Source organism: Plectropomus leopardus, chromosome 15 (assembly GCF_026936395.1).
Source record: "Plectropomus leopardus strain MGB_pleo_1.0 chromosome 15, ASM2693639v1, whole genome shotgun sequence".
Taxonomy (NCBI): domain Eukaryota; kingdom Metazoa; phylum Chordata; class Actinopteri; order Perciformes; family Serranidae; genus Plectropomus; species Plectropomus leopardus.
The window spans coordinates 13,761,008-13,771,564 of NC_142190.1; the positions used below are offsets into that span (position 1 = coordinate 13,761,008).

A 10,557-nucleotide genomic window follows, 5' to 3' on the forward strand; every position below is an offset into this window, starting at 1 on the left:
AAACATAAACAGGAAGCGGCTGGGCAGAGTTTGGGGAGTTGCTGGACAGCCATTGCAGTGTCGTGGCTCAGTAATAACACACGAAAAAGGAGAGGAAGACCTGGTACTTCGCAGGCTCTCAGAATCTTTCCAGACCAATTTACATGACTAAAAGAGATAACACACTCGGTAAAACAATCTCCACTTGAATAGCGGGTAAGTTTTTATAAACATTTTCTCAACAATGATAGAAAAATAGTATTATGTGAACGTCGGCATCTCGGCTAGCAAATCATCCCGGCTGCTAACGATGCTACGTTAGCATTGCTAACACCAAGTTGGCTAACTCGCTTACTATTAAACGGATTTGAGCTGAATATGACGTTAAACTGAAGTTGACCCACTGTTATATTTATTTCCTCATTCCGATTTATTAATGGATTGAAAATATATAAACTAATTTAAGTATTCGGTGTTGTTCTAGCTAACTGCCGATTAGCTTACTAGTAACCCCTCGATGCAACGTCGCCTGTTACAGAATATGACACGTAAGTTAGCTAGTGGCTTCCTGCTAGCCAGGCTTTTAGTCGGCCTCACCCAATCTTTGTCAATTTACGCCTAACGTGTGTTTCTATCTTAAATATGGCATGTTGTTGTTAAGATATTTTGGCATTTTATTTTTTTTGTCAACGCAGATCAATCATCCATGTAACGTTAGCCGTGAATGTAAATGTTGGCTAGCTAACTTCGCTGTTCCGTTGACAGTGGTACAACAGCAGGACTGGTTTGACAGCCGAGTCAAACCACTTTTACAGTATTTTAAGTTATTTTGGAACCTCAATTTAATGATTACATTTACAGTACTGATCAAAAATCTTATGCCAGCATAGATTAGCTTGAGCAAAGTTGTATTGAGGATATACATTCATGTCTCAGACTCTATTAAGATTTAAAAAATATAAAGAACACGTTCAATGCATGACAGCATCAAAAATTTAATAGCAAAGTTGCTTAATCAAACTGAAGTTAGTATTTAATGTGATCTCTCACTACATGTAGCACCTCTTGAACTCTCTTGGACAGTCTTTCTTGAAGTTTTCTTCAATAATCTTCATGTATATTATACTAAGCCAGCTGCTTCACAACCCCAGATCTCTTCATGAGATGTAGGATGTTTTTTTAAAAAAATTTTTTATTCTGTCCAGGTGATCCAACACTGCTCCTGTAATGTTCAGATCTTTTTTCCTTTTTCTTTCAAATGTGGTTTCAGCGTGCTCGGGGACATTTTCTTACTATTAAACCTATTTCCAATCAGAGGTTTTCCAGAAAGAATGGCACCGAGTGTTAAGATTTGTTGGTACTTTTCAGAATTCATAACCAAATCAAAACCATACAACCATAACAAAGGGTAGCTCAAACAATCAATATAGAGCTTTGGACATTTCTTGAATGCAACCCAGTGTAAATAAACCAGTTTGAATTCTTTATTTGATTCGCAACATCTGCCGGAAATCCTTTAGAAACATTGGATGGGAACTGATAGGAACCATACTGTATCTTAGGAAAAGATGTGTCCAACTGCCAATTGTCCGAATTTGTGAGCTGAATTACATTGCTGAAATATTACTGTTATGCTTACACGTGTAATGTATTTTCAAGTCTTACGTATTGAGTATGAGTGCTTATGTGAGCTGCTTTTCAGACACCTAAGAACTGAGGTAGATAGTAATATAAATATGTATAGAGACAATTTTTGAGAGATTACACTTCTTTCAAGATCAAGATAATCTTGCGCTGAAGTGCTAACTTGAAATAAAGATAATTTACTCATCTGATTCATAACAGATGTCTCATTGATGATGAGTTTAGCTCTGGGGGCATTGCAGTCCAAATTCTTGCCATGCATGTTCAGTGATCTTAACTTGGCAACCTACAGTTTTTCTCACACATTTTCTCACTGCACTTTAATGTGGCTGATTTTGCTTGTTGATTTATTTTCACAGTTGAACCCTGTAAACGACAACTCCAGATCCCTTAAAACGGGTTAAGGTTGTTGCCCTCAGGCAAACCTTTTCATTTACACTTATATTTTAATTTCACATGTTTTATATAAGCCCGCATTTGTTCTAGGTAGTTGTCAATTACTGTCACACTGTTTCACAAGATTCACAGCTGCATCACACCACACGTGGGAGCATCAGTTTGTAACACCAGCCTGCAGTGTCGTAGCAGGCATAGGATCATATGAGACTGGAGTGTAGCAGCAGCTGACGTGTAGTTCAGCTGTGTTTGCATGGTCTTGACCTTTGACTACTTTATACTTTAACCCCGGAGTTGTTTGCTTGTTACGTAACTGGGTCTAGAGGTTGGCAGCAGATTACCTGGTTCTGATGCCCCTTCAACAGTCACAGAAAAAGGGCGAGTAAATGAGATGAGGTTTGACAAGAGAGTGTGATTATGTCTAAAACATCATGGCTGTAACTTGAAAGTTCTCCTTTGGTTACAGAGAGAGGACGTTTTTTTTTTCAGCCCCCCCTTTCTATTTTGTCACTTGTAGAAACATTTGATCACATGTAAAAAGGGAAAAAATCAGGTTGTGTGACCCAGAATGACATGAACGCAACAAATGTTTTGCTTTGCAGTCAGTCAGTTAGGAAGCTGATGACTTCACAAAGTTACACCCAGTCCTATCTGAGATTCATTTTGTTTTGATTGAAATACAATCTGGCTATTTTGTCATGAAAGGCTAAGACTAGGTGTCATTTTCAAGGCCTTTGCAGATAGGTTGTTGATCAGAATACTCATGTTGCCTGTTGAGGAACTCTCAGATGAAATGTGATTAGTGTCCTGAATCTCCTGTTTTGCTGTCCAAAGACTCCCACTGGAATAAGCTAATCATTGGCTGTTGAAAGCTTGTCATTGTTATCACCAGCTGCCAATATCTATCTGATAGGTTGAGACAGGCTGCATATTCACGGAGTTGAGCGCTGTCACTTACAGGTTAATGGCGCGGGGCTCTGATTGGTTCCTATTGATCATACCGTGTGTCTCCTGACGTCTGTGCATTATTGTGTCTATTTGTCTCTTGGTGTTATCAAGTACCTCCCCCTGTAAGCTCAAAGCATGTCATAAATATGAATATTAAGTCATAGCGAAGTCCAAAAGTGTGCCATTGGAAAAAAGAAATTCTGTCAGTTGTAGCAATTTCAGCATGTCAGCAAAATAGTATCTTCATCAGTAGGATAAAATGTATCCTACCAAATATTGACAGGAATTTGTCAGTTTATCTGCATATTCACTCCTTTCCAAAGATTTTGAATAAAAATATATTTTACAATATAAGTTACAATTTACACTTTTCTCCTTAGTCCAGTGTTTTGAGCATGTGATCTATGGAGCAAAATGTCTTTATGGGTAGGAACAGAGACTCTGTGGATAACATCAGTTACTAACTACGTATAGAGCTAAATACAACGTAAGTTATTGATAAATCATCAGTAGGAAGGTAATGACAAAAGGTACAAACACTTGGAGCTGTATCAGGATACTTACGTCTTGCTTTGTTTTTGGTCACTTGTTTTTTAATGATGGATGTTACAGTAAAAATAACAGACCCCAGCTGTTTTGTTTTGTTTGTGTGTGTTCATGCCTATTAACCTCTGCTTTTTTGCCATTTCTTTCAGGATTCAACAGCTCCGGATATGTCATTCGTATTTAATTGGCTTTATGACAGTTTGAATGGCATACTACAGTTTTTAGGTGAGTATTGGGGATCAGAAACACTAACAGTTATGATCACTGTTGTACTTTAAGTCATTAATCAAAATAGCATTGCTGTAGTGTGAACCACAAAGCTATTATTAAAAATGTTATGCAGCATGGTGGGTGGTGTGAGTATAATCTAATCAATGTCTTCAGTGATCTCAAGAGTAACTTCAATTGTTACTGGTCTGTCTTGTACATCAGTCCTGAAGTTTTCACTGAAAAGTGGAGCTTAGTGTATTGTGCAAAGTTGTGGCTATGTTGTAGGTTTCCATCCCTGTTGTGTTGTCCCTGTGAGTGTTGGTTTACGTTGTGTACCACAGAATCAAATCTGAAATACAAATACCATGAAAGTTCAGCAGGCACCTCCTTAACTGCTAATCCATATCATAATTTTGACTGCAATAAATAATTTTCAGCAAAGTTTCCTCCTCAGAAAAAGCCCTTGACAGGCAAAACACATTAATTTATTTCATAATAAAAGCTTATAACATCTAGAACTCCTCAGTTAGAGTACAAACACGAGCTGGCTGATGGGTTTGATTTCCACTGTGGCCACGCTTGCTACTTATGTTCCCTGAAGCAGCTCAGCTAAAAGCATCCACCAAATAGCATTTGTTATGTAGCCTTGTGCTGACTGGCGATCAGACCAACTATCAACAAGACAAGCTCTGATAGTGCTTTTTCTCTATTGATGTTCTGGTGGACTGGTATGTCTGTGCACAGACGATCACAGTTCCTTAATTGCTGCTCCTTAATGTAAAGTCCATTCGCAGCTCCTTTTCCATCTGCCAATCCGTCAAGTGCACTGCGAAACCTGACAAAATGTCATTTTTCAGTGTCCGTAGCATCCAGCTTACACTGTGCCTCTACTTTTCCTGGACTGGCTTGCATCTCTGGAGTGTGAAATTCAGTTGTGAATAAATATAAATGCCTGTAATTATTGACAGTTGACTTGAAATTATTTTTTAATGATGCATTTCATTTTTTACAAACTTTGTCGTGACTCACGAACAGCAAAAATAGGTTTTTGTGTTTGCACTTGCAGAGACCCATTTCTGTTTTCATGAGGGCCATATGGAGAAAATCAAGTATAACAATATTTTTTGACCAAATAACTCTATCAATATTGCAACAATATTGTAAGATTGACTATTGGGTGTTCACAGAATAATTACACAGTTCAATTTTGGTAACCATCAGTAATGTGGATGTACTGACAAAGTGGGTAAAGGGAAAAAAATAGAACAGCAAGAACAGTTTCAGAAAATTACCTCACTTAACTATAATACACCTTTTAAAATGAGGAAAGGAAAACACTTATGATATTAAACTATCCAAAATTTAAGAAAGTATCTAGTCTCACATCACAATATCAATATATTATCCATATACTGTCCATCACTAGTTGTAAGACATCGGAAGTAGTGAAATCATGACTCATGAAATATTACTTTAACCAGAGGCAACGTTTGGCAGTGACAATATGAAAATACGAACAATCGCCCAACCCTAACGTTATGTGAACAAGAAAGGCACAGAGGAAATGTCTCTCAGAAAGGGGACGAGAATTTTCACCCCAGCTTTTTAAATGTGTTTGTGGTCACTGTGTCCCTCTGAAAACTGTTGGTAAATCTTATTATTTGTACCAGATGTTCTTCTCCCCCAAGTGTGCTGTTCTAGTTTCTGTGTTTGAGCTGCTCCTGAGAAGCAGTCGTTCCTGTTTTCCTTGTCAGACAGGTAGCATAGTGCTCTTTGTGAGTAATGATGACGTCTACTAAAGCTGACTCAGTCAGAAATTTCACAAATTCGCTGAGTATCACTACGCTGAATCAGAGAGTGATAAACACAAAGCCTCGTTTTCTTGTCAGGAAAGTCATGAGTCAGTGCACATATTAGAAAAAACTGACAGTAAGAGTAACTTCTTGTCAGATTCCCTTTGAAGCAGAAAGCACGTTTGTGCATTTAATTAAAAAAACACAACTTTTTCCTTTAAGTTTTTGTTGCTGTTTTTAAACCAATGTGACTGGGAAAAAAAAGCAGTTGTTGATTTGTAATTGGAGGAATCATGGAGGAATGGCATTCAAAGTGAAACAATGGAGAATGCAAGAGCTTAGTTTAACTTGGACAAAGGTGGCTTCAGTTTTTTTAATTTAACGTTCATAATTTGAAGTCATGAAAAGATAATGGCAAAACCAGAAGATGTAGAACAGCCACTTGTGCATCAAAGAAACTAATGTCTGAGCTGAATATCCAGTGCATGTCTGAGAACAAGTCTGAGCTTGTGACCCTGATGCAAATCAAAGTTCTAATTTAAGCCATGACAGACCTTCAGTCACACTTGACTCATCACTGGAGTAATCTTTTCCTATGTGTGACATTTCTAATAGCTAAACATTGTATGATTTGATGCAGCCCATCTTAAAAATATGTTTAGTGTCCAAGCTTGTTTTGTGAAATACTTCTGGCTTTTTTCCAGGACTGTACAAGAAATCCGGCAAGTTAGTATTTCTTGGCCTGGACAATGCTGGCAAAACGACGCTATTGCACATGCTCAAAGATGACAGAATGGGACAGCATGTGCCAACTTTACATCCGAGTGAGTTGGTGTTACACTCTCATACACATGCTCACTTTGTTGTGTTGGTTAAAATTAAGATCTTTATGCCCACTATTTTTAAACAAACTACTGTTGTGTGGTATGAGCTGTAAGTATACTATGACTGAGTAATAGTTGTTAAAATACTCCAGATTTGTAAATATGCTAAATAATAATAACATTTCAGATTTATTCATTATCACTTTGTCTCTTCCTCCAGCCTCGGAAGAGCTGACGATTGCTGGCATGACCTTCACCACCTTTGACCTTGGAGGCCACGCACAAGGTGTTTGTTTTGTGTATACTAATGTTTGGGGGTTTTATATGTCGAAGTGTGTGTCGTTTTAAGCTCCGATGTCCTTTTTTTGCTGCAGAAAATAATCTTAAAATAAACTGATATTAGCAAGTGTAAACTTGATTGTAAACTATGTATGTAAATAAATACCTAACTCACATGCTGAAAGTGCTGCATGCGGTTTCGGCAGTGCTTAAAGGGAAGCTCACTCCTGCCAGTACTCTTGCTAACATACGATAAATCACTGTAGCTTCAGTGAATGCATACTGCATCTAACATATGTAGACAGTCCAGACTGTAAACTCTGTCTTTGTGTTTGTTCACACAGCCCGCAGAGTGTGGAAAAACTACCTCCCTGCCATCAATGGCATTGTCTTCCTTGTGGATTGTGCAGACTTCTCCAGATTGGCTGAATCAAAAGCAGAACTTGACGTAAGTACCTGCTAGGTCACTGTTGTACCATAGAGCAGTACACCAGACACCATACAGAACATTTTTTAAAACCAGACATACTGGAGGTAGGTTTTTTTTTCTACAGTCAACTTTAATCACCAGTGTTTTATCTGTTCAAAGAGGAATCCACTGTAGAGGAGGCAAATGTGCAAACTATGCTCTCACAATAGATTATGAAATATGATGCCGTTTGATAGCATTTTCCTTATATGGATAACAAGCTAGAGCAAATTACTGACTTCATCTTTATGGAAAATACTGCCATGCAATTTCTCTTTACCATGTATATAGAACTCAGTCCACCTCTTCCAGGGATATCTCAAGTGTAATTTAGGAAAATGTAGGAAATAAATAGTTAAAGTAGAAGTAGATAACAGTGCTCATAAAATCACTCCTTGAAAGAATTAAGTTAGAAATGTTCAACAAAATAGTTTCTGAGGGTGTTCTTTTTTTTTAATTAGAGTGAGGATTTATATGAAAGTCATAATAATACTGAGTGTTCCCTATCAGGCATTAATGACAGACGAGACTATTGGAAACGTGCCTATCCTGATACTGGGCAACAAGATCGACAGACCAGAAGCCATCAGCGAGGAGAAGCTGAGGGAACTCTTTGGATTGTATGGACAGACGACAGGCAAGGTGAGTAGACGCAGTAAAGTTAGGCAAGTATATACAAAAAAAAAATTAATGTCACTTTGAATTGTTGACCAGAGAATAGATTGTGTGAAGTGCCAACGTTGGACTATGGGAAGACGAGTCCCCCCAATACACTGACACCGAGAAATGATTCAGTCATAGCGCAGACTCAAGTCCCTGTACAGATGGTGAAATATAATATCTGCAAGCTTTCAGTTTATTTAGGTTAAGTATTGTCCTGTGGGAGTTCCCTTCAAGTCAAGTCAAGTCAAGTCAAGTCAGTTTTGACTTGACTTGAAGGGAACTCCCACAGGACTTCACAGGACTTCACTGCCTTTGTTTGTTTTAGAGCAACACCATACCCTGTTTGATCCATTTACATATTCAAAAAAGGCATGTAAACTCAGAGCTCACTCTTGATCTCCTTGCAAACTACAACTTTTAAACTCAGCACATAACAACAGTGGATGTTTGTTTTCCTATGTCTTGATAACAAGAGCCCAGATTGGAGTGAATGTGACCAGTGCAGGTTGTTTTTTATTCTAACAGATTTTTTGTTTTGTGTAGAGGATAAAATTGCATAAAGAATGAGTTATCTGTGAAAACAAATTGCTGTTTTCGTAAAGTGGATTTGACTTTTTTTCTGCTTTTCCCTGTAGGGCACCATTCCCATGAAGGAGCTGAACACGAGACCATTGGAAGTGTTCATGTGCAGCGTGTTGAAGAGGCAGGGCTACGGCGAGGGCTTCCGCTGGCTCTCCCAGTACATCGACTAAAGCAGCCAAGCCCCGTAACGCACCGACACCACCACCACCACCACCATCAGGGGGGCGCTAAACCCAACCACTCGAGACGCCCACCGTTGCCACCAGTACCATCATACTCAGCCCCATGTTTGGTTAAACAAGTCTGCCTCCACCTTCAGAGAAACCAGTACAACTTGATCCCAATAGACTTTTATTGGTCGAACATTTGGTTCCGCACTTACAGAATTCATACCTGTATGCGCGCCCACACACACACACACACACACACACACACTCGTTTCCATCTCTCTGTCTTTTTCTAAGAGAGTAACATAGCATTGGTTCCACAGCAAAGGGTGTTCAAATTCAAACGGATGAATCTTTTCTATATTGTGTCTGTCGTTTGCTGCCCTCTCTCCCTCCCTTCCTGCCATCTGTTGAGTGTGACAATAGATGCATTATAACTGTAAATCTGTACATGATTCCATTCACAATCCCTGATGCCTCTTCCCCCTCTTCAACTCATTTTGAGCAATGGGAGAGAGCAACATAGTCATATACATTGCAGTTAACTTTTTTTTTTAACAGTTAAGACATTCATTCAACATTGTATTTAATCACATTTTGATTTGTCCTTTTTTTCTTCTTTTTTAAAAATGTGATTTCAGCAAATAAACTGTGTGGCCACGTATACAGCCCTCACTATAGATGTGTGGCTGTTTCACCCATTTATTAAAATGGACTAGTGCATTTATCTTAGCATATCAGAAATTAGATCAGTTTCTTTAGGTTACTTCGAAGTTAAAATTATTTTGTTCCAGACTTCTATCTTGTGGGCACAGTAGCATTGAATGGATCCAAATAGGCCGTGGGCTCCCCTTTTTTTAAAAGAAGCATTGGGTGGTAGTACAACAGATGGGAGATGAAATTTAGAAAATAATACAGGCTGTAACCCTGGCAAGGTTTGTTAAAATTGTGTAGGTAGCACAATGGTCAGTTCATGTGAAGACAACTATTTAAGTAAATGAAACTTGGGGATAAATACCTTGATAATAACATGCAGTAAGAGGGGAAGAGAGGGATAAACAGATGGTTGTAACATCTAGTAGCCTAATCATCAATATTAGAAGTCCATCCTACAGATATATTTTCCAGTAAGACCTTTGTACAGGGTGAATCTAGTGACCAAGCGTAGATAATGGAGGACACAGTCCCACAGTGGGAACAGGTAGGTAGGCCTAAGACACCTCTAAGAAAGGGACCATATATATATATGAAATGTACATGAACATCGTACATGGATTTTGTACTTCTAAGTGGTATCCTTTGATCTATGTGCATTACCAGAAACTATTATGCATGCCTTGTTCTTTTGATTTTTAATGACCATTATTCCAGAGAGTAGAAAAGGAGGGAAAAAGATGCCAAAACTTACAATGAGAGCTGATTGTCATGTTTTTTTAACGGAAACAATGGAATTGCGCGTAATACACTTTTTCTGTCCCTGTCCCTTTGTGTCTCTTTCATTCCCTCATGACTACGTGATGAGCTGTTCCAACAAGGGTGGGACTTGCTGTTGTTTGCATCATAAAAAATGTAATAAATGTTTTCAATGAATAACAGGCTTCAACATTGATCCACAATACAGACTGATTTTTTTTTGTCACTTTTCTTTGGTGAGATTAAGTGTGGAAGAAATTATCAGTTCATTTTAAGTCCAAATACAACAGTCGAAAAAGCACTCCACTACATAAAATCACACTTAGGCAATTTATACATATGACAATTTTTAGATTATTGATATTAATGCACCAATGCAGAAGTATTGTTTGGTTGTAGCTGGTCACTTTTAATAGTTTCATGCAGAGGTTGAGCCCCCTCTAGTTGGCCACAAAATAAATCTGGTTGTTAGATGATTAATGAGGTAGGAGGAGGTAAAAACACAGTTTTTCTAGATTAATAGGTTTTCATGTTTCTGGCATTTCATAATCTTTGCCATTGTTGTGAAATATTTGAGCATTTGACTTTTTGAGGCCTTAAACAGTTATCTAACCATTTATTGAGTTTGAGCAGATCACTCAGAC

General features: G+C 38.2%; 1 protein-coding gene across 1 annotated transcript; it reads left to right on the top strand.

Moving 5' to 3' along the window:
* Positions 1–35: 35 nt before the first annotated feature.
* On the top strand, positions 36–10,103 carry sar1b (secretion associated, Ras related GTPase 1B). Its single transcript, XM_042499222.2, has 7 exons — positions 36–195; positions 3,663–3,738; positions 6,221–6,340; positions 6,561–6,626; positions 6,964–7,067; positions 7,599–7,730; positions 8,387–10,103. Exons 2-7 carry the CDS (start codon positions 3,681–3,683, stop codon positions 8,501–8,503), a joined length of 597 nt encoding a protein of 198 aa, XP_042355156.1. The 5' UTR covers positions 36–195; positions 3,663–3,680; the 3' UTR covers positions 8,504–10,103.
* Positions 10,104–10,557: the final 454 nt, after the last annotated feature.

Excerpts from the sequence above, each read along its gene's own strand:
- sar1b (XM_042499222.2), top strand. The coding sequence starts at position 3,681 with ATGTCATTCGTATTTAATTGGCTTTATGACAGTTTGAATGGCATACTA. Across the intron at positions 6,341-6,560 it reads TGTGCCAACTTTACATCCGA|CCTCGGAAGAGCTGACGATT; the intron begins GTGAGTTGGTGT and ends CTCTTCCTCCAG. Across the intron at positions 7,731-8,386 it reads ATGGACAGACGACAGGCAAG|GGCACCATTCCCATGAAGGA; the intron begins GTGAGTAGACGC and ends TTTTCCCTGTAG.